The sequence below is a fragment of the Saccopteryx bilineata genome, chromosome 1 (genome assembly GCF_036850765.1).
Source record: "Saccopteryx bilineata isolate mSacBil1 chromosome 1, mSacBil1_pri_phased_curated, whole genome shotgun sequence".
In the NCBI taxonomy this organism is placed as follows: Eukaryota; Metazoa; Chordata; class Mammalia; order Chiroptera; family Emballonuridae; genus Saccopteryx; species Saccopteryx bilineata.
Genome location: NC_089490.1, coordinates 62,543,570 through 62,571,529, shown reverse-complemented (window position 1 = coordinate 62,571,529; position 27,960 = coordinate 62,543,570). Strand labels below are relative to the sequence as shown.

The 27,960-nt window shown below is 41.4% G+C and overlaps 2 protein-coding genes across 2 annotated transcripts in view; one reads left to right on the top strand and one right to left on the bottom strand.

The window, feature by feature from the left end:
- Nucleotides 1-8,530, top strand: part of GABRR1 (gamma-aminobutyric acid type A receptor subunit rho1) — a 37,140-nt gene extending 28,610 nt beyond the window's left edge. The window contains exons 6-9 of the mRNA XM_066254256.1: nt 434-574; nt 4,457-4,609; nt 6,273-6,469; nt 7,387-8,530. Coding sequence (XP_066110353.1) covers nt 434-574; nt 4,457-4,609; nt 6,273-6,469; nt 7,387-7,680 — 785 coding nt within the window. The 3' untranslated portion in view covers nt 7,681-8,530. The remainder of the gene's footprint in view (nt 1-433; nt 575-4,456; nt 4,610-6,272; nt 6,470-7,386) is intronic.
- A 108-nt stretch (nt 8,531-8,638) lies between these two features.
- On the bottom strand, nt 8,639-23,487 carry PM20D2 (peptidase M20 domain containing 2). The gene is made up of 7 exons (XM_066254255.1): nt 22,901-23,487; nt 20,020-20,168; nt 16,170-16,312; nt 14,977-15,131; nt 12,771-12,909; nt 10,525-10,632; nt 8,639-10,295 (listed from the first exon to the last, which is right to left on the bottom strand). Exons 1-7 carry the CDS (start codon nt 23,354-23,356, stop codon nt 10,141-10,143), a joined length of 1,305 nt encoding a protein of 434 aa, XP_066110352.1. The 5' UTR covers nt 23,357-23,487; the 3' UTR covers nt 8,639-10,140.
- Between the last annotated feature and the right edge of the window lie 4,473 nt (nt 23,488-27,960).

The following is a 27,960-nucleotide window of genomic DNA, read 5'->3' as shown; positions in this document are numbered from 1 at the left end:
AGTCGCAATGCGCAACGAGAAACTGATGATTGATGCTTCTCATCTCTCTCTGTTCCTGTCTGTCCCTGTCTATCTCTGCCTCTGTAAAAAAAAAAAAAAAAAAAAAAAAAAAAAAAAAAAACAGCAATTTCACTTGTTTTAACCATGTAAATGGTAGGCTGAATTGTGGGGTGAGCCCTTTTGCAAGAATTATCAGCATTCGGGCACAAGAGAGCTTTGCTCTGGTGACTTCTGGAAGACTGAGGGGAATCAGATTTGTCTTTTTGGATTTTGTTTTTCTTCATTTATACTGTGGTTTGTTTGCTCAAATGATCATATTACAACCCTAATAGTTTGTGTGGGAGGTTGGGGTGCGGGGAGCAGCTTCCACTGAGCTGCCTAGACAGGCTTGTCTCCCCTCCACATGTGCCTGACGCTGTCCCCCATCCCTCAGATGCCTATACAGAAGATGACCTGATGCTGTACTGGAAAAAAGGCAATGACTCCTTAAAGACAGACGAACGGATCTCGCTCTCCCAGTTCCTCATTCAAGAATTCCACACCACGACTAAGCTGGCCTTCTACAGCAGCACAGGTGCGCGTGGGGTGGACTGAGGGTCAGCGAGCCCAGCCGGGTTGGGATGGGTCATCCTCTACTTAAGAAAGGTGTGAATTGGTTGGTTTTCAAGTGAGCAGAGCCTGTGCCACTTGAATGAGACCCCAAAGATGGGAATCCTCAATCACATCTAGAGGGTGGTGAGCATTGGGTAGAGGTGATTTTTTGACACCACCAGAGCATCAGATGTGATAACCTAGAAAATATCAGTAAGGACCAAAACATAAGTCACATGAGGAATTTTATCTGAGACAATCATATTGCCAGTTTAGCATTAGGTATCTCACCCCAGAAATGATGACCAGACCCCTTCCCGCCCCCTGCAGGCAAGAAATTGTTCAATTTTGGGGTCTGTCATTTTTCATTCACATTCTCTCTGCTTCAGTCAGGCCCTCTGGGGGTGCTCCAGTCTTCTTTTTCTTCTTTTTTTATAAAATTCAATTTAATGAGGTGATATTGATCAATAAGAGTTCATGGATCTTACCTGACCAGGTGGTGGCGCAGTGGATAGAGCGTCGAACTGGGACGCAGAGGGCCCAGGTTTGAAATCCCATGGTTGTCAGCTTGAGCAAGGCTCACCAGCTTGAGCCCTAGGTCGCTGGCTTGAGCAAAGGATCACTAGGTCTGCTGTAGCCCCCTGGTCAAGGCACATATGAGAAAGCAATCAAAGAGCAACTAAGGTGCTACAATGAAGAATTGATGCTTCTGATCTCTCTCCCTTCCTGTCTGTCTGTCTGTCCCTATCTGTTCCTCTCTCTGTCTCTGTTGCAAAAAAAAAAAAAAAAAAAAGAGTACTTAGGTCTCAGGTAAACAGTTGGATTTTGTTTTTCATCATTTATAATCTGGTTTGTTTGCTCTAATGATCATATTACAATTCTTATAGTTCATGTGGGAGATCGGGGTGAGGGGAGCAGCTTCCACAGAGCTGCATAGACAGGCTTGTCTTCCCTCCACACGTGCATTTGAACTATTGATTATGCTGTATACCCATCACCCAAAGTGAAATCATTTTCCATCACCTTATATTTGTCCCTCTTTAGTTCCTTCCCCCCTCCCGCATTCCCCTTTCCCTGGTAACCACTTCACTTTTATCTATGTCCACGAGTCTCGGATTTATATCCCACCTATGTGTAAAGCCAAATATTCTTAGCTTTTTCTGATTTACTTATTTCACTCAGTATTATGTTCTCAAGGTTCATCCATGTTGTTGTAAATGGCAATATGTCATCATTTCTTATGGCTGAGTAGTATTCCATAGTGTATATGTACCACATCTTCTTTATCCAATCCTCTATTGAGGGACACTTTGGTTGTTTCCATGTGTTGGCCACTCTGAATAATGCTGCAATGAACATGGGGGTGCATGTGTTTACATGCCAATGTTTTCAAGGTTTTGGGGTAGATACCCAGTAGAGGGATTGCTGGGTCATATGGTAGTTCTATTGTTAATTTTTTGAGGAACAACCATACTTTCTTCCATATGGTTGTACTAATTTACATTCCCACCAGCAGTGAATGAGAGTCCCTTTTCCCCACAGCCTCTCCAACACTTGTTATTACCAGTCTTGTTGATAATAGCTAAATTAACACATTTTAGGTAGTATCTCATTGTAGTTTTGATTTGCATTTCTCAAATAGCTGGTGAAGATGAACATCTTTTTATACATCTGTTGGCCTTTGTATGTCTTCTTGGGCGAAGTGTCTGTTCAGGTCCTCTCCCATTTTTTTTTCTTCTTTTCTGTATTTCTCTGAAGTTGGAAACAGGGAGGCAGTCAGACAGACTCCCGCATGCACCCAACCGGGACCCACCCGGCATGCCCACCAGAGGGCGATGCTTTGTCCATCTGAGGCATCGCTCCGCTGCAACCAGAGCCATTCTAGCGCCTGAGGCAGAGGCCATAGAACTATCCTCAGCGCCTGGGCCAACTTTGCTCCAATGGAGCCAGGCCAACACTCTACCACTGAGCCAACCGGCCAGGGTCCCTCTCCCATTTTTGATTGGATTGTTCGCTTGTTTGTTGCTGAGTTTTGTGAGTTTTTTTTTATATATTTGGATACTAACCCATTATTGGAGCTGTTATTTGCAAATATCATCTCCCATTTAGCTGGCTGCCTATTTCTTTTGTTGTCAGTTTCTTTTGCTGTGGAGAAACTTTTTAGCTTGATATAGTCCCATTCATTTAATCAATCTTAAGCAATCCTCTCTTACTATACTGACTACAGAGGGAAGTACAACATTTTAAGTCTTTCTTATCTAAACATAAGACACTATTTTAAACATATGGCTATCTAGCACATCTTAGGTTCTGTATTTGTTACCCATGAATCTTGGTTCTTCGCGGGACCCTCTCTCCTTTGACCTTCAGCATTCTGATATTTCCTCTTGTCTTAGTCTATTCAGGCTGCTGTGACAAAATACCACAGACTGGGTGGCCTCTAAACAATAAAAATGATTTCTCACAGCTCTGGAGCCTGGGAAGTGCAAGATCAAAGTGCTGGCAGATTCAGTGTCTAATGAGAGCCCACTTCCTAATTCATAAACAGCCACCTTCTTGTTGTGTGTCCTCACATGGTGGAAGGAGTGAGGGAGTGCTCTGTGGTCCCTTTTATAAGAACACTATTCCATTCATGAGGGCTTCACCTTCATGACCTAATCACCTCCCAAAGGTCCCACCTCCCCGTAACATTACATTGGTTTCTTTCTTTTAAAAAAAATTTCTTTTCAGTGAGAGGAGGGGAGGCAGAGAGACAGATTCCTGCATGCGCTCAACTGGGATCCACCCAGCAAGCCCACTAGGGGGCAATGCTCTACCCATCTGGGGCATTGCTCCGTTACAACAGGAGCCATTTTTAAGTGCCTGAGGTGGAGGCCATGGAGCCATCCTCAGCATCTGGAGCCAACTTGCTCCAATGGAGCTGTTGCTGTAGGAGGGGTAAAGAGAGAGAGAAATAAAGAGAGAGAGAGAAGCAAGAGGGGGAGGAATGGAGAAGCAGATGGGTGCTTCTCCTGTGTGCCCTGACCGGGAATCAAAACTGGGACATCCACATACCAGGCTGACGCTCTACCACTGAGCCAACTGGCCAGGTCTACATTGGTTTCAACATGGATTTTGAAGGGGGTGGGGACACAAAACATTCTGTCTATAGCACCTCTACAATCACTTTCTGGAACTGTTATAAATATTGCATTATATTTGCTCAGGTGCCAAGTTTTCAAATTAATGTTGCCAAGTCCCAATTTTATTTTCAGTCTTCATTATCTCGAATTTCTCTTGCCTTTTCCTTTCATTGTTCTCCCTTCCTTTCAACTCCCCCATGCATGTTTTTTGCCTGTAAAGAACCCAAAAGCCAAACTGAAGCATAGTTGGACCTGTGATTGTTCACTCTGTTCCCTGAATGCAATATTGTGTTTAGCTTGGTATTTTAACTTAAAACACATTTTTTTCCATAAAGAAATCCAAAGGGGGTTGTTTAAATCTGTGCCTCTTGAACTTTAATGTACTTATGAATCATTGGGGGGGATTGTTAGAAGGAGATTCTGGTTCAGTAGATCTGGGGTGGGGACCAAGAGTCTACATGCCCTAGGTGATGGTGATGCTGCTGGGTCCCGTCCCATAGTGTGAGTAACACGAGTCTTAAGTGACCCCTTCAAGGGGTTACCTTTATGTATAGAACAGGGATCAAAGATTTCTTGAGATGGATTCATCCAGTGGGTGTGGGTTTTCTCCCCTCCACTTGGTAAAAGTATGGTAAGGTTCCACTGAAGTGTCAAGGCAGTTATGATTCCCTGAGTAACCTTTGTTTCATGAGGTAGCTGAGTGGCTATGGTATGTGTTGTCTTTTCTTCCTTGTGTCCCCCAGGCTGGTACAACCGTCTGTACATTAACTTCACCTTGCGTCGCCACATCTTCTTCTTCTTGCTCCAAACTTACTTTCCGGCTACCCTGATGGTCATGCTGTCCTGGGTGTCCTTCTGGATCGACCGCAGAGCTGTGCCTGCCAGAGTCCCCTTAGGTAAAGACTATTTCAAGTGCACAGTCTAGGCATCTAAAAATACAAGCAATGCCTTCCAGATAAAGCCTTTCATTTCAAACTGGTCCTAAACCTCTGTTGGCATTATAACTTGGAAACACTTCAGGTTCTATAGTCACAGTTAAAATGTCATTTTAAAAAAATCTAGGTAGAAAAACTGTTTGCCCGGTGTCCCTTCCCCCACCCCCGGTGCCCATGCAAACATCTTTAGCTTTGTTTTGGGGTGGATGACACTGGTCTGTGGGTGCTTTCTCTGCCCACCGGCATAAGGAAATCACATTCTGTAACAAGATTTCTCAAAAGTGGCACAAGGGATCTTTGTAACAGAATCTGCAATGGCATTTTTTTTAAAAGAAGAATCTTACATATCATCTACATGTATCGAATCAGAATCCTGACAGAGGGCCAGGAACCTGCATTTTGCAGCAAGCAAGGGAAGAATTTATTGGTTGCGCAGGAATACACTCAGAAGGGACTGAGCAGACAAAGAAGAGGGGGTCTTGGGGACAGGTTCTGGGGGTTAGCCTAGGACGAGCTGTCACTGCCCATTGCTCTCCTGGGTGCGCATCTCTTGGGGTCCCTTAGGGCTTCAGAAAAAGAGAGAGAAAAGAAAAACATGCCTGGGAGGAAGAGGAGAAGGAGGAGGAGGAGGTGGAGGGGAAAGAATGCACAGGCATGTTCCCAGAAGGGAAAGCACCAGGAACCTTCATTTTGAACAAGCTCTCCCATTCTCACATGTACTCCAGCCTGAGAACCCTGCTCTGCGAGCATGACATCGATAGCTGTTTGCCATCAACTCTCTTCCCCACTTCACCTTTTGCTCCCACTCAGTCACACACTACCTTTGTTCAGACTGTTCAGGGGATTCAAGGGAAGGTGTCCCACCAGATTTTAGTGAAACTGGATCGGAGCTGGCCTTTAAGATGACCCCAATCTCCTGTGATTTGGGGTTTGCCAAGTAAATGTCCTCAGCTTAATTTGAAATCCTGGGCAAATTTCCACTGACAGATGCTCTGTTCTTTAACAGTTGTTCTGTAGCTTAAACAGTTACTGTGCTAAAAAATAAAATGTATACATTCTAATTTTAAATACCTGTCTCCTATAAATGAGGTTAACCGCATTGTGCTTGACAAAATGTCACTGCTGAGAAGGCCCAGACCAGGGGTGGCCGTTGGAGGGGCCCTGAGAGTTGACGATATAGGCCTGGGACTGCAGGACTGGACAACAGCAACAAGGATGCAAATAGTAGAATAAACCTTGTGTACTTCTTTCCTTTTTTAGAGAAGTAGTTACAAGAAACAGATATACCTGCTCATGTACGCAACCTTTGTTTTAACAATTGAATGGAAATGTCTTGCTGCCAAAATGCCTGGGGCTCTCAGCAAAAGGAGGTGATACCCAGGTGCTGTGATGAGTTTGCAGGTACACAAAGGGGGAAAGGATGATCTTGAGGGGTGGAGGAACAGGAGAGGCTTAGTAAACGCTAAATCCTAAAAGGTGAGTAGGTGTTTGCGAGACAGAGGGGCAGGGGTGGAGACATTCTAGGCCAAAGGAGCAGGAAGGACAAAGAACAGGAGCGTGAAGCCCTGCAGCGTGTTTGGTGAAAGACAAGCAGGTGCTTATTTCTCATTCTCTTTATTTGCAGGAATCACCACGGTGCTGACCATGTCCACCATCATCACCGGCGTGAACGCCTCCATGCCCCGCGTCTCCTACGTCAAGGCCGTGGACATCTACCTCTGGGTCAGCTTTGTGTTCGTGTTCCTCTCGGTGCTGGAGTACGCCGCGGTCAACTACCTGACCACCGTGCAGGAGCGGAAGGAGCGGAAGCTGCGGGAGAAGGTGACTTTGCTGTGAGCTCAAGTGTCCACCCAGGGATGCAGCCTGGTCTAGCTCTGGTCCTAGGGCAGGCAGGTCATACGTCTTCTGTAAAATGGGGTAGTGACACACCCGCCTCCACCTACTTTATGGGGTTGGCGTGAAGAACAAACAAAACAATATGTTGAAGCAGTATGAAATTTACTCTGGGCGGCATCTCTCATTCATTCAAATATTTCCTTAGCACCTACCATATACCAGGAGCTGCTAAGCCAAGTTAACTAAGACATTGGTCTCTGTAATCTTGGTGGTGTTCATAGTGATAAAAATAAATGACAACTCATCATGATGGAACAAATTATTTATGAGCATGGAGGTGTACTAAAAGAAGCTTCCAGGGAAACACACACTCCATTCTAGGAAACAGTTCTTCATATGTGATCTCAAACATCTTCCATCATTTTCCAGATTATTTCTCCTTCCCCCTGATTTTTCCTTCTTCCTCCTGTCTGCAGCTTAATGGTTATCTCTTACAACAAGCTCTAACTATAGACAGCAAACTATAACCACAATGCCACACCTTTCAAATTTCCCCTTCCCCACCCCTCTCTCAGTAACATTATCTGTAAACATTTTTATCAGGGCTGCTATCAGTTAATGATTTTGTGGAGAACAGGGCAATTCACTGATCTTGAACATTTTTCCTAGTCTCAGGTATGATGTGACCTTTCCTGAGTGGATTTGTAGACTTTAAACAAAGAACAAGATATGCTGCTTTAGAATGTTTACAGTGCCACCACCATTATTCACCCCCCAACACCCCAACCAGGAACAAAAGAAGAAACTAGAAAAAGGCCACCCTCTCCACCACGCAGTTTCTTCTGAAGGGCTTCTGAGATGAAGCTGAGCTCACACCCTACCTATGTATGCTGTGTTCGCAGCTTCCCTGCACCTGCGGGTTACCTCAGCCGCGCAACGTCATGCTGGATGGCAACTACAGTGACGTGGAGGTGAATGACCTGGGCAACTACATGCCAGAGAATGGCGAGAAGCCAGACAGGATGATGGTGCAGCTCGCCCTGGCCTCGGAGAGGAGCTCCCCCCAGAGGAAAAGTCAGCGGATCAGCTACGTGAGCATGAGAATCGACACCCACGCCATTGATAAATACTCCAGGATCATTTTTCCAGCAGCGTACATTTTATTCAATTTAATATATTGGTCTATTTTCTCATAGATGCCTGTAATTCTGTACATTTCATTTTTGTGTGTGCATTACAGAAATATCTGTGATATAAAAAGTAAGATTAAGGGGGATAAAAAGTTCCCAGGATCCATTCTTGCTCAGCTTTCTGAAACTACCTTGACGAGACACTTTTGGTTTAATTTGCACTTACAGGGGGTCCTTGGGTTGCGACACAGTTCTGTCCCTATGACAGTGACATAACCCGAGTTTTGGTGTAAGTCGAAATACACCCTAGCCTAAGTCACTTACCTATCCTAACACAGTTGTAAAATCATAATCTAGAACATAAAACACAACTAAGCCACAGAAAAAGGAAAAGGACATAAACATACAGTACCGTACACTGTACTATAGTAACAGAAAAAATGAGTGTAAAAAAAATTCCTTATGCTAACAGCATAAGCTGAAACACTCACGTCTCAATATTTTAAAGTTTTTATGGGAGCATCGTAAACTCGAAACATCATTATGTTGAGACTGTTGTAACCCAAGGACCCCCTGAATTTAATTGGCATGTACACACAGCACGATACTAGGTGCTGCAGGAATGCAATACCCATCGCAACGGATGAAAGTTGTTATTGGAACCTCCTGGAAAAACACTGCTGGGGTTGTGAGCACAATGTAGTACAACCTCTTTTAAACCCTAGATGCTTATTCACACGAATGATTTCCTTTATGTGAGCATTACATTCTAGGTGGAATTGAGATACATCCAAGTATGAAACGTGCACTTAAAAATCCCTGCTTGAACCAAAATTTGTGCTTCACTTTATAGCCTGTCACCAACTGTTGATGTATTGCCTCGTGTTTGTTTTAATACAGGCAATGATAATATTCCTATCTGGATTTGTATCTTGTGGTTCATGACATTTCACCTCTTCACAAGAAAAGCTCTTTAGATTGGGGCACTTGGGTCTGATTTTGGTAGGAATTTCCTCAGTAGGGACCCTTGGAAGATAAGGTATAGCAAGCATTTTGTCAGGTTTGTCATAAATAACTAGCCTAGAAAATTTGAGTTTAGTGTTCATTGTTTTATAATTACTGCTTCATATGTCTCCACCTTGGAGCATGTCCTTGTTCAAAGTGAAATCCTTCCTCAATAATGAGATATCTTTACTGAGGAACTTGGGAACAGACCGATTTCTTTTCTGTGTAAATATTTCAAGAAAATGCATACTTTGAAATTACCTGTAACTTACTAGGATGAAAAATACTCACATGGTTTCTGAAGAGAAAGAATACCAAAATGCCAAATAAATGGAAACACATCACTGGACATCTGCAATTATACTCAATAAATACTTGCATTTTCTATGAACCATAAAACAATGGCCACAGATGTCAGGGCATGGGATAAAGGAAAGGGTTCTAATTTGATGCATCATTTTAAACAAATATTTATACTATATATCCATAGGATCAACCCTACTGAACTTACCCAAACAGCATTTGTTTGAAACTCACTTTAGTAAAGTGAATGTTATAAATAAAAGTCATTTTCATTCCAAATTAATTTGACTAATTTATACTAAATAATGTGGTATTTTTTCATATGCAGGGAGGGCTATATACTTTATTCCCATTTGAAAAAAGACATATTTGCACAAATCTTAGTTATAAGGCAATTTCCCATTTTTTTCCAATGATAGCTCATCAAAAGAAAGACATTTATGACACTCAAGTAAATAAACTTAAAGGAATATAGAAGAAATGTTAACTTTTAATATTAAAATTATTTTTAAAACATTACTTTTTTATGCTTATTGTTTGAAAAAATTTTGATCTTTAGAGACATCTTTGCCAGAAGCTTCTTCCTCATGATCAGGGCCACTCTGACTCATCTAGCAGGTTTCCATGATCCACCACCCAAACTTCCATCTACCTTGATTGGGACACTCCACTATCTGAACCAGCATACAGGATGCAATGTTGGTCTGCTCTAGCTGCCACAGCAAACTACCATAGACTGTGTGGCTTAAACAACAGGCTTGAGTGAGGGCTTACCAGTTTGAGTGTGGGGATGCCGGCTTGAGCATGGAATTATAGACATGACCCCATGGTCACTGGTTTGAGCTCAAAAATCGCTAGCTTGAGCCCAAGGTCACTGGCTTGAGCAAGGGGTCAATCACTCTGCTGTAGCCCCCCAGTCAAGGCACATATGAGAAAGCAATTAATGAACAACTAAGGAGCTGCAATGAAGAATTGATGCTTCTCATCTCTCTCCCTTTTTGTCTGTCTCTATCTGTCCCTCTCTCTCTTGTGAAAATTTTAATTTTAGCTATAAGTTAATGTATTTTTCCACACCATGTCTTTACTTTTCACGTAAAAGAAATCTGACTCCTTTAAGATTAACAAACAAGCATGCCCTCCTCCTTCATCAAAAAAGATGGCAGGAAAAAAATCATCACTTCTTCTTAATGATCCATACATGGCTCCTAAGTCTTCCTTTTATTCTACTCTATTTACAAACTCTTCTTCTTGAAGTTTCAATTTAAAGTCCTCTCTGATTCTTTCCAGCAACTCTGGTTTAAAAATAACATCCAACGCAGTCATTGCCAGAGCTTTGGCTACACGCAAAGTGTAGAACTGAGCTTCTTGTGATCCTAAAAGATAAAGAAAATAAATTAAAATACTTCTATATTTATTATAAATGTATTAGTTTCCAGGTTAACTCTCAATATCTAAATCTAAATCACCTCTCCACTGCCCCCCACAATAGAGTGCTTTCTGAGATGACGTTAGGTAATGTAATAATAATCAGTTAATCAGAAAGGCAGCTACTACTATAAAAAGAGAGCACATGCCAAAACATTCACCTCTCAAAACACTTACCTGCAGCTTCAGTATATTGTTCTGTATGATTCAAGGCATTAGATCCAATGTAAAAATATGGATGAATCCCAGGAACCACAAAACTAACATTTCCAAAGTCAGTAGATCCTTGGAAAAGTAAGACAATTCATGAATTTCTAATTGCTAATCCAACAGATACTAGCTCATACATACCTTATTCAATCTCTTTAGCACCTGTCAGGATTTACTGTTTCTTTCCTTCTAGAAATTATCCACTCCTTTGATTTCCATGACTCTACTCTCTACTGATTATCTGGCTTTCTCCGATCGCTCTATCTCTTCTTTTAGATTGCTTCCTTTGCTGGTCCCCTAAGTGCTAGTGATCCCTAGGGTTATATGGGCAGCCTCAGCAACTGTTTTAGTTTCCTTTCAGATATTGATGATGCCTAAATCCCCAACCTAGACATCTTTTGGGAATTCCTGATTCAACAGGCTACTGGACAGCTCCCCTTAGAAGCACCTCAAATTTAACATACTAATCATTTATACCAACACCCCCAACCCCAACCTGCTCATTGTCTTGAACTCCATATCTTAATGAATGACAGTGGCATCCCATTTTTATCACCAAGTCTTTCCAAGTCTATTTCATCAACATCTGTTATTATATTTTAGGAGATACATATCTATGATACAAATATATTAGTAATCAGGTTTTTTTTAGTAATAATGTTTTTAAAAGGAAAAAATCTAAAATAACCTCCAATACACTTATGATTATTTACATTTTAATAGTTGTTTTCTATTTCTCAAAAACCAAAAATGACCTTACATAATGAAGTACTTAGGAGCCTAAACATTAATGACTAAGAGAATTAAAATTCTATTTCCTCTTTCAGCTTATATAAATGCTTTGTTTTAATTCAGTGAGAGGAGGGGAAGCAGAGACAGACTCATGCACGCATCCCAACCAGGATCCATATGGAAAGCCCACCAGGAGCGATGCTCTGCCCATCTGGGGTGTTGCTCTGTCATTCAGCAACTGAGTCTTTTGTAGCACCTGAGGTGGAGACCATGGAGCCATCCTCAGTGCCAACTGAGGGGTCAACTTGCTCCAATCGAGCCATAGCTGCAGGAAGGGAAGAGAGAGAGAGAGAGAGAGAGAGAGAGAGAGAGAGAGAGAAGAGGGCGAGGGGTGGAAAAGCAGATGGGTGCTTTTCCTGTGTGCCCTGACTGGGAATTGAACCTGGGACATCCACATGCTGGGCCGATGCTCTACCACTGAGCCAACTGGCCGGGGCCTAAAACTATTTTTTGTAATGGAGTAATCACTTAGTAAGTAATATAATGTCTAATCAGTAGGGTATACACTTGAAACTAATATAATATTGTATGTCAAGTATAACTGAAAAATAAAAAGTTATTTTAAAAAATGAGAACAAAGCATATTTAAACACCAGAAATATTTAGACTATAAAGCAAAAAGTATGTTGGCTATTTCTAAAGACAAATCTGCTCATTTGACACTCTACATTCACTGAAGAATTCATTAGTTTCCTTCCCCATTAAGTTTGTGAAAAACAGCCCTGGTTGGTTGGCTCAGAGGTAGAGTCTGGGCCCGCAGTGTGGGTATCCTGGGTTTGATTCCAGTCAGGGCACACAGGAGAAGTGACCATCTGCTTCTTCATCCGTTCTCCTCCTTCTCTCTCTCTCCTTCTCTCTCTCTCTTTCTCTCTCTGTCTTCCTCTTCCAGCCATGGCTTGAATGGGTTCAAGCAAGTTGACCCGGGCACTGAGGATGGCTCCATGGCTTCACCTCAGGCACTCAAGTAGCTTAGTTGCTAAGCAACAGAGCAACAGCCACAAATGGGCAGAGTATTGCTCGCAGGGGGCTTGCCGGGTGGATCCCTGTCAAGGCACATGCCTCCCTGCCTCTCACTCAATAAAATAAATAAATAAATAAATAGTAAAAATTCTTTAAAAATTTGTGAAAAATATCATTTAAAACATCATCAATACCTCTCTACCTTCAAGCTATTAAACAAAACCACTTAATCAAGCCCTGGCCCGACAGCTCAGCTGGTTAGAGCATCATCCCTAAGTGCACAGGTTGCTAGTTCAATTCCCAATCGGGACAAATATAACAACAGATTGATATTCCTCTCTCTTATCTATCTCTCCCTTCTGCTCTCACTAAAATCAATATAAATACATTAAAAAAACCCATTTAGTCAAGATGGTATTTCCCTTCCTCAAATAGAGTAATATAAAAAAGAACTTAATTACCTGAAGAGCCGTTCAAAACTGCATCATCTTCTGAAATGAACTCTATTCCCAACTTTTCTCCATTTTCAATATAAGCTTTCCTCAGGCTCTTATTGGGAAGGACATTGTAATAATCATGTGCTCCACCTTTAATTTCTACCTAATAAAATATCAAAAAACAAATTTTGGGTAGAGCATTGGCTGGGTGTATGGAAGTCCCAGATTTGATTCCCGGTCAGGTCACACAGGAAAAGCAATCACCTTCTCCACCCCTTCCCCCCACCCTCCCTCCCATAGCCATGGCTCAAATAGTTCAAGCAAAGTTGGTCCTGTGTGCTGAGGATGGCCACTCTATGGCCATGCTTCAGGCACTAAAATAGCTTGGTTGCCAAGCAATGGAGCAGCAGCCCCAGTAGAGGGCGGAGCAATGCCCCAGCAGAGGGCTTGCCAGGTGGATCCTGGTTGGGGTGCATGCAGGAGTCTGTCTCTCTGCCTCCCCGCCTCTCACTTAATAAAAAAAGAAAAAAATTTTGTTGAAATAAAAATCTCAAATTCACTACCTAAATTAAAAACCAGCAATGGTTTTTAAAGAGAGGTTAAGAGGAAGCATGTTCCCTTCTGGATATAAACTCTCTCAAATCTCTTACCTTACAGAAATAATGTATCTTCTATAACCAGAGTTTCTAGGACTCTCTCTCCTTTGTTATGAATGCACCAAAACACATAATGTTACCTAGCTCTAATAGCCAGTGAGTCTTAACTTCAGTCACCTAAGTAGGGTATGGGAGGGAGTCAGGACTCATTACTTTAACCAGCCTCCCCAAGTAATTCTGATGCAGGTGGTCCAAAAACCACACTCTGAGAAACACTGCTCTGGAATGTAGCCTCTACAATTAAGAAATTGAGCTTTACTAATATTCAATTTACAAACTGATACTTACACCATTGCCTGGTCTGAAAGGTATGAAGGTACCCTGAGAGTAAAAGACTCACAACTCAGAGATCTAGTTTTGATCAGATCAAAATGGGCAATACTCCCTCAAACTAAAGATAACACCTAGAACATTAATAAAAGCCAATTATAAAATGGCAGAGATGACATTTATTCTTAGCAACATCTAAGTGAGAAACAATGATAACCTAATCAGATATTACAAGTCAGCCAAAATATAAAAAGTTACTAAAAGACTACTTAAAATATAGATTTAAATCTAATAACAATGAACTTTCTCCTAAGGGAATATTATACTTGAGATACTAGCTAATGATAATAGTTCATGTATTTATTTTATAAATAAATATTTAAAACATTTATAATTATAAATAAACAAGGGATAAATGCTTAATGTTTTACTCTTTGGACACTTAACATATCCTATTTGAGAATCACTGTTACTGTCTGAGACACAACTACTATCTGAATAAATCATACATCTCCAGTCTCGTGAGGGCAGACAAAAAATAAGGTATTATATAGGAGGGTTAAACCCTAACTCTTTATAAACATTACCTCATTTAATTCTCACATGAACCCTAATATAAATTATAGAATCACCATTTTTCAAGAGAAAATGGAGGCCAAAAGACATTAAATAATGTTTCCAAAAGTTACAGAATCAATGAGGCTGAGAGGCTGAGATCCAGATTTTGTCTCTCCAACTAGACGACTGGCTCGCAGCAGGGCAAACTGTATATCATTGTGTAACTTTCCCATGCCACTGCATGCCCTACATTATTGGTACATAAATGTTACTGACTTCATGGAGCAAATGAACAAACCTCTTGACTAACTTCTGTGTCTATTTTAACTTTCATTCCAGCAAGCATAAGTATTTATATCCCTACTACACATATCTAGAACTTTGCCAAAAATAGCTTTTGCTGATTTTGCCATAGTTTCCTTTATAGAAACTATACAAACTACATAGAGCAATTCTAAAAGCATAACTACCAATAAGGAAGGCTATAACTTGTAAAAAGGCAGGAATTCTAGCTCAGCACTATCAGTTATGGTAATTACTGTGTAACAAGGTGACTCTAGTCTTCCTTGTACAGACACTGAGTAAAATAAGTGACGACTTTCACATCAACTACTCAGTCAACAGATTTTACATATTCAAGACAACACCAAATGAAAAAGAAGGTTCTAATCTAATTTAATGGAAACAACCCCAGCCCACATATATACGTCTGATTACAATTTAAATTAACTCTTAAAAGTTCTTACTGTACACCCCGTAGCCAAAGCCGCAGCTCTGAAGCCATCTTCTGCCTTTTTGGTCAAAACCTGAAGTTCTTTCATTGAGGGTGCACGGAAGTAATAGATTAATTCAGAGTAAGAGGGAATGATATTGGGTTTTACACCACCATTTTTTATTATACCTATAAAAAGAACCAAATTACTGAAATTGAGCTTGAAGACCATTTCTTTCAGCTTAAATATACCCATAAAGTTTTCCAGCCAATACGTACATAAAGAAAAATAATTTAAACTTATTTGCTTTGCAGATATACCAACTAAAGATTTTGTTGTACTACAAAAGTTTCTATACCTAGGGTGATACTTCTAGCCAACAGGAAAAGAAATAATATTAATAAGAAGAAATAATAGCATAAAGTCCATATTGTATACATGTACTTTATGCTAAGGAATTTATAAGAAATTATGATTCCTGACTACAAAAAATAGATAGAAATTTTATAACTATATTAAGCCTTCTGGAAAATACTTTTATTTCAGTAGGTTTCATTACAGCTGTACATTTTTATAAGCTTGTGACATAAGAAGAGAAAAAATCCTGATGGTGTGAAGTTTTATAATTTCCCTTGTGCCTCAAAAATCCCATCAGAATTTTAAAAGGCATTTGACTCTAGGAAATAATTTTCATAACAAGAAGAAACCAATGTAGATCAAAGATCACTAAATACTATTAATTGTTAAAACAAATGCATTTATTTGAAACTACACAAAGAAGGAAGATTTATCCATTCAAAGTCATAACTAAAGTACATATGCAACATCTAATTTTATACGACCTGCTTTACTATATACTTTTTTACCTACTGATGTGTATTCCTTTTAAAGAAACTAAGGTAGGAGATTAATAAAAGTGTAATTACAAACTAATTTAACCCTATCACAAAAATCAGGTAAAAAATAGGTATTATAGTATACTTTCCCAAATCATAAGGAAGTAAACTAAAAAATAAATTTGTACTTTCAAGATAGTACTTATTAGTGTCTCTATATTAAGGTGATACACATAATTTTAAAAGATGCTATTGAGGATTAACAGCATATATTGGAATATTCATATTAAGTACATAAGATGTTTCTAATTTTAAAAAAATCAACTATTAATTATTTGCATTGAAATATAGTAATCATCATTTATCACGCAAAATATCTGACATTCATACCATGAACTCTCCAGGCTGGTTTCATTTGCTGTCTTAACACAGACAGGTTGTTGTAGGCAAGAACAGCAGCGTCCAATGCATTCACTCCCTCCCAGGGATAAGCAGCAGCATGAGATGCTTTTCCATAGTACTTCACAGTCACACTAGAAAATAAAACAGCATTTAGGATTGCTTTTTAAAATATTTCTAAAGTAAGAAAATGCAAGTAGTTAGAATTATCTAACTAGTATTCAAAATAATTTACACCGCTAGAATCTTTAATTGCAAATCATTTGCAGCAATAACATCAATTTATGTAACTTAGTTGTAGTTTATTATTACACAACACAGAGACTGACACAAAGAAGGCATTCCAAAAAAAAAAAAAAAACCAGCGAAAGAAAAAGAGAAACTGATCAACTGACCTCCTATACAAATTAAATTTGTATACAATTCAATTCAAACAACTATGCAATACTGTATTAGGTGCTAGAATTATAAAAAAGATGACTCCTATCTCTTTCTGCACTTTATCGTGACAGCTCTATACCAAAAGTCTGCAAAGACTCATATAATGCTATCTTCAGGGTGGGGGAAGGTCAAGGAAAGAGAAAGGAGACATTTGAAATGGGTTGGACAATCTCTAAAAATCAGATTTTACTCACATGATAAGATACTCTAGTATTAAGTCAGTTGTTCCTGACCAATATTTTACTAATGTTCCAAAATACCTGTATCGCTGATACCTTAGAATTTTATAAATTGTTTTTCCACTTCATAGAGTTTGCATACCAGTCTAACTACTCAGATACAATAAATAACAATAATAATAATAATAATAATAATAATAATAATAGCAGCCCGGTTTGGGTAGTTCAGTTGAGCATCGTCCTGATGATATGCAAAGGAGGTTGCAGGTTGAATCCCCAGTTCGGACACATGTGGGAACAGAGATGTTTCTGTCTCGCTCTCTCTCCCTTCCTGTCTCTAAAATCAATCAATAAATTAAGAAATAAAAAGGTTTAGAAAATGAATTGCATGCTAGTTAGTTATAAAGATGAGTTGCTTATAAAATATTTTAAAGCCCAACTGATTAATAGTACCCACATTTAAATGATAAAAAAAGTCACTCTAGACTCTATTTTTTAATGGGCTAGTTTCAGGAGTCCTTAGAAAGCTCATGGTATTTCCTGACTGATACCAAACATTCTGTTAGTAAAACAAAAACAAGTAATACCAACCAAATAGATTTTTCAGATTTTACAATACCTGCTGTTTCCTCAAATTACATCTTATCACCATCACCCTGAAACTTGAATTTTAACAACACTGTGATAATTTATAGCACGGAAAAGAATGTCCTTTATGAAAACGACTCTAGCACCACTTCTTCTATGGTTCAGATCTATGTACAATTAAAGCACAATAAACTACATGAGAATAAATGTTAATGATTGTTTTCTATCAGCATTAGTATTTTGGGCTTTTATGAACAAAATGATTCATTTGTTCAAAAATGATTTTCAATACACAGTTTGTAATTTAAAAAAGCAATAACCAGACCAAAAACCTATTTAGCAGAATATTTCAGGGTGGAAGTTTTCCTTTAAAAGTTAATTTATACATGTACCTACTTATGTCTATAAATATATTTAAAAGTTCTGGAAGGATACATACATACCTTTAGAGAAAGGACCAGATGTGGGAAAGGTGGTCAGTAGGGGCATAGTGCTTTATATTATTTATTGTTAGAGATTTTTAGGATGAACAGATTAGTAACTTTTTAATATTAAAAATTTTTTTATTGATTTATTTTAACTAGAGAGGAAAGGAGAGAAAGAGACAAGAACACAGATCTATTCCTGTATGTGCCCTGACTGGGATATCTGGCCAGGGCAGTAATTTTTGAAATTTTAATTTTTGTTCATGTTCTCGTTTCCATCTGAAAAGATGGCCAATGAAAAATATCTAAGAAGCCGGACACTAAGAAAAGTCCTGAGGCCAACTTTCAAAATCAAGGCCAAGAACTCTAGCTCTGAGTCCTGGAAACTAATAGACTGCAAAGCCTGACCACAACAGAGGCCCCTTCTGGCCAGAGGCACTGGCAGATTTCTAATTGCTAAGGTTACCAGAGGTGTACGAGTGTACCCACCCTTGAAACCAAAGTTCAAAGATTCTTCCTACCCTCATAGCACCAATTCCCAGTGATAGAAACAAAGATACCACAATAGTTATAGTAGTTGCCTTCTGAAAACAAAGTCTCGTGGTTGAAATTTCTAGTGCACAAAATTCAAACCACCTCAATAATGCATGCTCCTAGATATTTAAAAGAAAAGCGAGTTCTTCAACACAGAGATAAATAAAAGAATTCAGCACCAGACACATCAGAAGAGCACATACTGTAAAATTCCACTCAAATCCATAGCTACAGTACAGTTTCTGTATCCTCGCTCAGGAATTTATCCTCTTTGCAAAGAACTCAAATTAAAGTAAGTAAACCGGTATGTTTTCTTCCTGAGTCTAATAAAGCTGTCTCTTGCAAATCTAGCAAGTTGCAAAGCCAACTTCATATCAAAGGCTAGGTATCTTCCAGAAACCATATTAACTCTCAGACAGCTCAAAATAGGGCATAAGTATCAACATATTCTGTTTGCTATTCTTATACTTTTTAGGCACTATTTTAATGGTCCAAATATGATTTATATTAAATATCAATTAGAAGGGGCTTACCAAATATGATTCAATGGAAATCAAGAAGTCAGCGCATCATTATCTTTCAGTTTACATTTCCTTTTTTTTTTTTTTAGCGAGAGCGCGACAGAGAGAGGGACAGTTAGGGACAAACAGGCAGGAAGGGAGAGAGATGAGAAGCATCAATTCTTCATTGCGGCATCTTAGTAGTTCATTGATTGCTTTCTCATATGTGCCTTGATGGTGGGGGGTACTCCAGCTGAGCGAGTGACCCCTTGCTCAAGCCAGCGACCTTTGGCTTCAAGCCAGCGACCATGGAGACATGTCTATGATCCCACACTCAAGCCAGCGACCCCGCGATAAAATGGGTGAGCCCACGCTTAGGCCTGATGAGCCCACGCTCAGGCCTGATGAGCCCACGTACAAACCGGCTACGTTGGGGTGTCGAACCTGGGTCGTCAGCATCCCAGTCCAATGCTCTATCCACTGCACCACTGCCTGGTCAGGCTCTATTCAGGTTCAATTTACTTTTTAAATGTATACATATGGAGTCCAGTTAAGACAGAAAAGTATGCCTGAACAGGACGCTGAGGACCCAGGTTCAACACCCCAAAGAGGCCAGTTTGAGTGTGGGCTCATCCAGCCTGAGGGCGAGCTCACCTGTTTTAGTGCGGGGTTGCTGGCTTGAAGCTCAAGGTCGCTGGCTTGAGCAAGGGGTCACTCGCTCGGCTGGAGCTCCTTCCCATCTAGGCACATATGAAAAAGCAATCAATGAACAACTAAGGTGCTGCAATGAAATATTGATGCTTCTCATCTCTCCCCCTTCCTGCCTCTTTCTCTCTCTGTCTCTCTGTCTCTGTCTCTGTCTCTCTCTCTCTCTCACACACACACACACACACACAGTGTTCTAGAGACAGAGAAAAGCCAATGTGAAGAGACAGAGAGAAGACCATGTGAGGATAAAGGCAGATATTAGACTTATGTTGCCATAAGCCAAGAAATGCCTGGGGCTACAAGAGGCAGTAAGGATCCTTCCCTACAGGTTTCAAAGGGACCTTGGCCCTGTCACCTGATTTCAGAATTTATGTCTCTAGAACTGTAAGACAATAAATTTCTGTTCTTCTAATAAAAATTCTAATAGTCTGTTTTCCACTAAGTTCATTTCAACATGATTACTTACTCATGTTCAGCCACATCAGGTAGATAAGCAGCATTCTCTTGGGATGGATGGGCCATAAAAACAACATCAAGATTTTTAAAAGCCCCTGCTTCAATTAAATCAATTTTCCCACCACCATCTTCTTCTGCAGGAGTTCCCAGGACAATTACCTAGAAGGAAATACCTGTGTCAGAACAAAATAACAAAAAAATCCTAGTGGGAAAATATCAAACAAGTTATCTTGCATATGTATTCATTATCTACATTAAAGTACTTAAAATATGAAGAGATGTTTTGTTCTCTGACAATGCAGTGGGCATAAATCTATAGTGCTAAAGTAATAGTTTTAATTTCCACTATGATACCAATATGGTGTAAAGTATGTACTAAAGCTACTAGAGGAAACTTTTCCTAATTTTACAATCAACTTTATAGAACTAGTGGCAAACATGAAAAAAGATAAATACTATATACTAAGTTCCTCAAAAAAAAATTTTTAAGAGATCATTTTGATTTTTTGAAGACTTTATTCATTTTTAGAGAGGGGGGGAGAGAGAGAAAGAGAAGGGGGAGGAGCAGGAAGCATCAACTCCCATATGTGCCTTGACCCGGCAAGCACAGGGTTTTGAACTGGCGACCTCAGTGTTCCAAGTTGACGCTTTATCCACTGCACCACCACAGGTCAGGCTCAAAATTCTTTAAGACTCAATTCTTAAAGCATCTTCTTGACTAAGTCTTTTAGTATAAATACATAATTATTCATAAGCACTTTATTCATAAATAACTTTCCAGTTACTTATTAGTTCTCCTCACAACAATCCTGTGAAGCAGGTGAGCGACCTGTATTATTTTAGGGAGGGTAGTTTTGAGGCGTAGGGTGAAGTGTCTTGCCCCAGGTCACAGAGCAAATCTTTAGGGAGAGCTGGGATTAGATGTGCAGGCCTGTTCCTTACTGAGCTGCCTCATTAAAAGATCTTAATTTGTTAACCCTTTATGAAGCGCATGAAATAAATCTTAAGACCATGGTTAGAAATGTCCATCTATTACACAAACTTACTAATTCGATTCCACCAGTTCAACCAGGCAGATTTACTGGGCACCAAACACCTAATTAAACAAAAGAGAACTTTGCAGAATAAACATTTTACTTTATATTTAAGTTTAACTTCTTCAAACAATTTTTAAAGCAAAGAAAAAGTATCTATAAATAACTAATATACTTTCAAGATCATGTAAAAGAACACAATAAAAATAGCTGGAAACAGCCTTGGATTGCCAAAGGAATCACATCAATTTCATTTTCAGGTAGGACAGATAACCTTGCTAAAAAAAACCTCAGCATTACCATTCAAAATCAGAAATGTATACATTTCCCAAAGTATAGCTTTCTTTAGAAGTTATAAAGCACCCCGACTCTTAAATTAAGCTGCTTTAAACTCTTAATCCTTGACTAGTTAAATTTGATGACTTCTCAAGTTACATCTTGCCAACTTCTCTGAACTTCTCATAAACCCAGTTAACAGCTAAATCTTTCCAGAGTTCCATGCAATGGCAAAGGATGTCCCACCCAAAACAAAACAAAACAAAAACCTAACCAGAAACAAAAACAAGTGCAGAGACAGAAAAGGAGAAGGCAGCTAAACAGAAAAAGTCACAAAAGAGAAATGTTAGGATAAAAGTGAAAGGTTACTGACACTGGGAAGAATGGGCTAAAGAATAAAATACAATTAGTCTTTCCTTTAACGTGAATAGGGATGACTGCGTCTTAGCTCACAAAATGAAAAATATACCATCTGGAAAAACACAGTAACACAAGATTAAATTTGTCTTATGGCAAACATAAACGACATTTCCCCCTTTAAAGAACTGAGATACTGGCCTAGCGTGCGGAGGACCCGGGTTCGATTCCCGGCCAGGGCACATAGGAGAAGCGCCCATTTGCTTCTCCACCCCTCCGCCGCGCCTTCCTCTCTGTCTCTCTCTTCCCCTCCCGCAGCCAAGGCTCCATTGGAGCAAAGATGGCCCGGGCGCTGGGGATGGCTCTGTGGCCTCTGCCCCAGGCGCTAGAGTGGCTCTGGTCGCAACATGGCGACACCCAGGAGGGTCGCAACATGGCGACGCCCAGGATGGGCAGAGCATCGCCCCCTGGTGGGCAGAGCGTCGCCCCCTGGTGGGCGTGCCGGGTGGATCCCGGTCGGGCGCATGCGGGAGTCTGTCTGACTGTCTCTCCCTGTTTCCAGCTTCAGAAAAATGCAAAAAAGAAAAAAAAAAAAAAAAAAAAAAAAAAAGAACTGAGATACTTATTAAAATCACGAAAAATACATTGACTCAAAGATCAACTCATCTATGCAGTAAATGTTTATTCGCTTCCCCATTTTTTTTTTTTTTGTATACTTCTAGAGGTTTGTTAGTTCTAACGACTGATACTAACCCAACCAAAAACCAATGATTCGAATCACAACAGCTCCTGTGACTGCCACACAGAAAAGATTTTGAGGGAGACTAAAGAAGAGGGCTCTAGTTTCCCTACAATAACCACTTCCTCCAGAGACCGCACAACCGCGTCAGCAGATTGCGGTGGCCTCTGTTACCAAAAATAAGCCGTACGAAAACCAGGCTTTAAGTTATTTCCTAAAGGAGAAATCACTCAATTCTTTACAACTATCTGGAGAAAACAAGCCCAAAATTCTGCCGTGTCGCTAGGTCGGCAACTCATGAAGTTTTTTTATCCAGGGATTCTGCCTTCCAGCAGAGTCGAGACTTAGACGTCCAGTGCGGTCCCTCACACCTGCCCCAGGGCAGGAGGACACAGGTGCGCACGGAATGCTCCGGGTCCTGCCAGTCCCCAGTCGGTCCCGGCCGGGACAGGTGATGGGCGTCCCGTGCCCGCGCCCCCCCTCACCTTCACCGGAGGAGGAGGCCCGGGGAGGCCCTCCAGAGCCCCCTTCACCCCCAGTGCCGCCGCTGCCCCGACCTCGGCGATTAGGTTGTGGCCGCACGCGTGCCCGATGCCGGGCAGGGCGTCATACTCGCAGAGAAAGCCCAGATGCAGCGGGCTCGTCGCCGACCGGACCCCCGGCGGCTCCCACTCGGCGCGGAAGGCCGTGGCCAGATGGTAGTGCGGCTGCACGGTCCACGAGGCGGCCGGTGGCTCGCCCTGGAAGAAGCTGGTCAGCACCCCGTGAGCACGGTGCTCCTCGTAGGCCAGCTCGGGCTCGCTCCAGATCGCGCGGCTTAGGGCCCCCAGGCGCTCGGCCGCTCCGTCGATGTGCTCCGCGGCGCGCAGCTTCAGCAGCTCCAACTCGGGGGCGCCGCCGCAGGCGCCCCCCTCCACAGGCCGTTCCTCTCCAGGTCTCATCGTACCGAGAGCAGATAACAGGTCAGCACTCCGCTCGAGGGCCACCCGGACGACTCCCTCCTAGCGCACCCCGCGCCTGCGCACGCTCCCAGAGTCTGCGAGAACTGTGCGGCGCGCGAAGGCCGGCTCCACGTCCCGCCGGACACCAGTCTTCCATCCCCGAGACCCCGCCTCCAGCGCCTCGCGGGGAACGGGCCCGCCCCTTCTGCAGCCGCAGGTGCTCCGCCGCGGGGCGGGGCGGGGCGGGCAGCGCTGGGAAGAACAAGGGGTTCAGGGACTCATCTCCCTTCTCCTTTCTCTTAAGCTGTCCTGATAACTGAATTAAGCTATTAAGTTATTATTTTCTGTTGTTGCTTATTTCCCGCAGCGACAGAATGAGAACGGATTTATTGATTAATAGGCGTAAGAGACCATGTGGAATATAGTCCCTTGAAAAACACCATTCGCCTTTCTAGAACAGTAATTTAAAAATATACAAGTTTTTAGCTCATAAAACTATACAAAGAACACTGGTTTGTAGACGCTGTGTACTTAAGTTTTTGCTACTGCTACCACTTTCTTATCCTTGAGGTTGCTGTATTATTTAAAGCTGTAACTACACTGTGAACTATAGTTTTCTCATTAGAATCAAAACTTACTGGCATAGCAAGTGTCTAGTATAGCATCTGGAATATAGAAAGCACATATGTACTAGAAAGTATAGTCTATTTGAGTAGAATAGAACTAAGAATTTTAAAATAAGTATTTTAAAGTCCCAAATCAGAGTTAATGAAAAGATTTATGGTCATAATTATTCACATTATGTTGATTTGGCTGTTTGTTTTGACTAGCAATAGCTTTGAAAGAACATATGGCTAGTTTCCTTTATAACTTTGATGCTGAACTCAAGTAACACGATATGTGTGGCTGGTGTTCACATGGCTGGGTTCTAAGTTACCCAGTGAAGAAATTGAAGATGCCATACTCTTCTTTTTGGCCAGAGTGAAGCACAGAGTCTGAAAAACTGTCCTTGAAGCCATACCTATTAATAGATTAATAGCACTGCAGAAATGTATATTCTAAGGTGTTCCACATTGTAGAGGAGGAACTGTTCCAGGACATTACTGCACTCTGACCCATGAGCAGGCCCTGGGCCCGAAAGGAGATTTCTTACTATAAACTCCCCTTAGAGACTATCTGATGTAATCCATGTTCACTCTGACTTATCAGAACCCCTTCCCCTGCCTTGGCTAAGTGGCGGTTCCTTGAGCAGACAGTTGCCCTGACCTGGTCAAGTGCATAAATCTCCATACTTGGTATCATTCACATGCTAGTATCTGTGACTGTCCCATCTGGTTCTATGTAATTCTCTGGCACATACATGCCTGGTGGGATGGGAATCCATTTTGTCTTGAAGCCACCCAAGACTACCCCGTATAGAAGTTTCACTTAATGAGCTCTACTCCCACTACTTTTCTCAGCACCTAAATGGTATGGTGGTGTTACAATCCTCCCTTTTTGTTAATAAATATTTGAATAATAGTAACAATTAACCACTCAACTATGCTAACTACCTACAGACACAGTGTATGTCAATGTTATGTATTATGTTTTTTTACTAGAAACAAAAAAATATTAGAGTACCTCCCTTCCTTCAGCTGCTGCTATAATCTGAAAAAAAAATCACTAACTAGAATTCAGTATTAAGATGTTAATTTTAAATTTGTTTCAGAAAGGATGTGTGTGTGGGGGAATAGGGATAGTTCTCATAGAATGACTTTTGTTTGTTTGTGACAGAGACAGAGAAAGGGACAGATAGGAACTGACAGACAGGAAGGAAGAGAGATGAGAAGCATCAATTCTTCATTGCGGATCCTTAGTCTCCTTAGTTGTTCATTGATTGCTTTCTCATATGTGCCTTGATGGGGTGGGGGGGCTACAGCAGAGCAAGTGACCCCTTACTCAAGCTAGCGACCTTTGGTCTCAAGCCAGTGACCATGGGGTCATGTCTATGATCCCACGCTCAAGCCAGCAACACCGCGCTTAAGCTGATGAGCCCGCGGTTCAAGCCTGTGACCTCAGGATTATGAACCTGGGTCATCTGTGTCCCAGTCTAATACTCTATCCACTGCACCACCACCTACTGAGGCTGGAGGAACTGGTTTTAAAGTATAAAGATACCTCTTCTTTTGCTGCTCAAATAATCAGCTGCCATCACAACCAATTCAATAGCTTTCAGAACAGGAAATTAAGGACAAATGAGTGCTTTGGTGGGAAGAGTAAATCAAAGTTTTTCTTTACTCTGGAAAAGCAACATTATGACTGAAACACTAGCCAAATTTATAAAATGATACTGCATATTATTTTAGACTTCAGATTCTGAAGTCCTTTTGGCAAGACAACAGACTCATATGGTTTATATTCTTTTAATTAGAATAAAATTGCCTGACCAGAAGGTGGTGCAGTGGGTAGAGCAGTGGTCGGCAAACTCATTTGTCAGCAGAGCCAAATATCAACATTACAACGATTGAAATTTCTTTTGAGAGCCAAATTTCTTAAACTTAAACTACATAGATAGGTACATTGTTAATAACTTAATTAGGGTACTCCTAAACTGGCCAAAGAGCTGCAGTTTGCCAACCACTGGGATAGAGCATCAACCTGTGACACTGTGGATCCAGGTTTGAAACCCCAAGATTGCCAGCTTGAGCATGGGCTCGTCAGCTTGGGCACAGGGTCGCCAGCTTGAGCATGAGATCATAAACATGACCCTATGGCAGTGGTGGGATTCAGCTGGTTAGCATTGGTTTAGCAGAACTGATACTTAATTTTTTTTTTTTTTTTGTATTTTTCTGAAGCTGGAAATGGAGATAGACAGTCGGACAGACTCCCGCATGCGCCCGACCGGGATCCACCCGGCACGCCCACCAGGGGCAACGCTCTGCCCACCAGGGGGCGATGCTCTGCCCCTCTGGGGCGTCGCTCTGCTGTGACCAGAGCCACTCTAGCGCCTGGGGCAGAGGCCAAGGAGCCATCCCCAGCGCCCGGGCCATCTTTGCTCCAATGGAGCCTTGGCTGCGGGAGGGGAAGAGAGAGACAGAGAGGAAGGAGAGGGGGAGGGGTGGAGAAGCAAATGGGCGCTTCTCCTATGTGCCCTGGCCGGGAATCGAACCCGAGTCCCCCGCACGCCAGGTCGACGCTCTACCGCTGAGCCAACCGGCCAGGGCCAAATTTTTTGTTGAGTTTGGTGAACCGGTTGTTAAAATGGCACTTGTAATCAGGGTTCTCTCTAAGGTGGGTGCCTGGGCAGCTGCCCAATGTGGACATCACAACTTTAAATTCCTTACTCTTTTTTAACATTCATCTGCGCAATAGCATATTCTAAGCACCTGTAGTAATGTTCATGCTGTCCATAGATGAAAAAAATGTGATGAAACTATGCTTGTGATATTTAATTCTTCATCTCTTAAAACTCATTATACCTTTGATCAAATACTACATTTTAATCCCCTTGTGTTTGTTACTTCAGTAGAAAGTGAGGACGCCAATCAAGAAGCAATATGGAAAAAGATTCCAAGATGGCAGCAGAGTAGGCAGATGCACAGACTGCCACCTCCCACAACCAAACTGGATTACTGTTGGTAAAATAAGTTTTTAAATATGATATATGTTTGCTCGCTTATAGTTTGCATTGGGTGTGGGGACAGGCAGGGTCGTTATAGCCTAAGGCTTAGTTTTAAGACTAAGCTTTTCCCCACACCCTTGACTGATTGCATTATGTGGGTGGTGCACTCTCATGAGAAATTCCATTATGCCTCAGATAAGTGACTTTGTGTCAGAGACTTTGTATACTAAATTAAAGGTTTTGATTTCTATACTATAAAGTGGGGCAGACCGGGAGCTTGCTCTCTCTCGGTTCCTGAGATTAGCATTAGAGGAGAAAGTAGAGAAAGAAGAGCAGAGAAAGGCCACGTGGAGGAGAGAAGTAGCCAAGATGGTGGAGTGCTGAAGGAGAAGCCAGTTTGTGTAGTTTGTACAGAGAAGGAAATGGGAAACAGAGGTTGTTGGGCAGATAAAATGTATTATGCTCACTTTGTTAAAAATGGTGCTGCCCACGTGGAGGCCGTTGCCCAGGTGATATTAATGTGTGTCTCTGTGGGCAGGCAGAATCTCTGTAGCCTGGGGCTTGGTTTTGGGATTAAGCCTTTCCCACCCTTTTTGATGTGGGGCGGTACAATCCAATCATGCCTCAGAGAAGTGACTTTGTATTAGAGACTTCCCTATTTTGTATATTGGATTAAGGGTTTGGATTTCTACACTGTTGGTCAAATAAGTTTGTAAACATGATATATATGTTTGCTCGCTTGTGACTTATAATGGGTGTGGGGGACAGGCTATAAGCAGGCCAGGTTGTTGTAGCCTGAGGTTTGGTTTTGGGACTAAGCTTTTCCCCACACCCTTGACTGATTGTATGATCTGGGTGGTGCACTCTCATGAGAAATCCAATTATGCCTTGGATAAGTGACTTTGTATCGGAGACTTCCTTGTTTGTATATTGGATTAAGGGATTTTGGTTTTCTACACTATAAAGTGGGACAGACCAGGAGCTCAGACACACAGTTCCT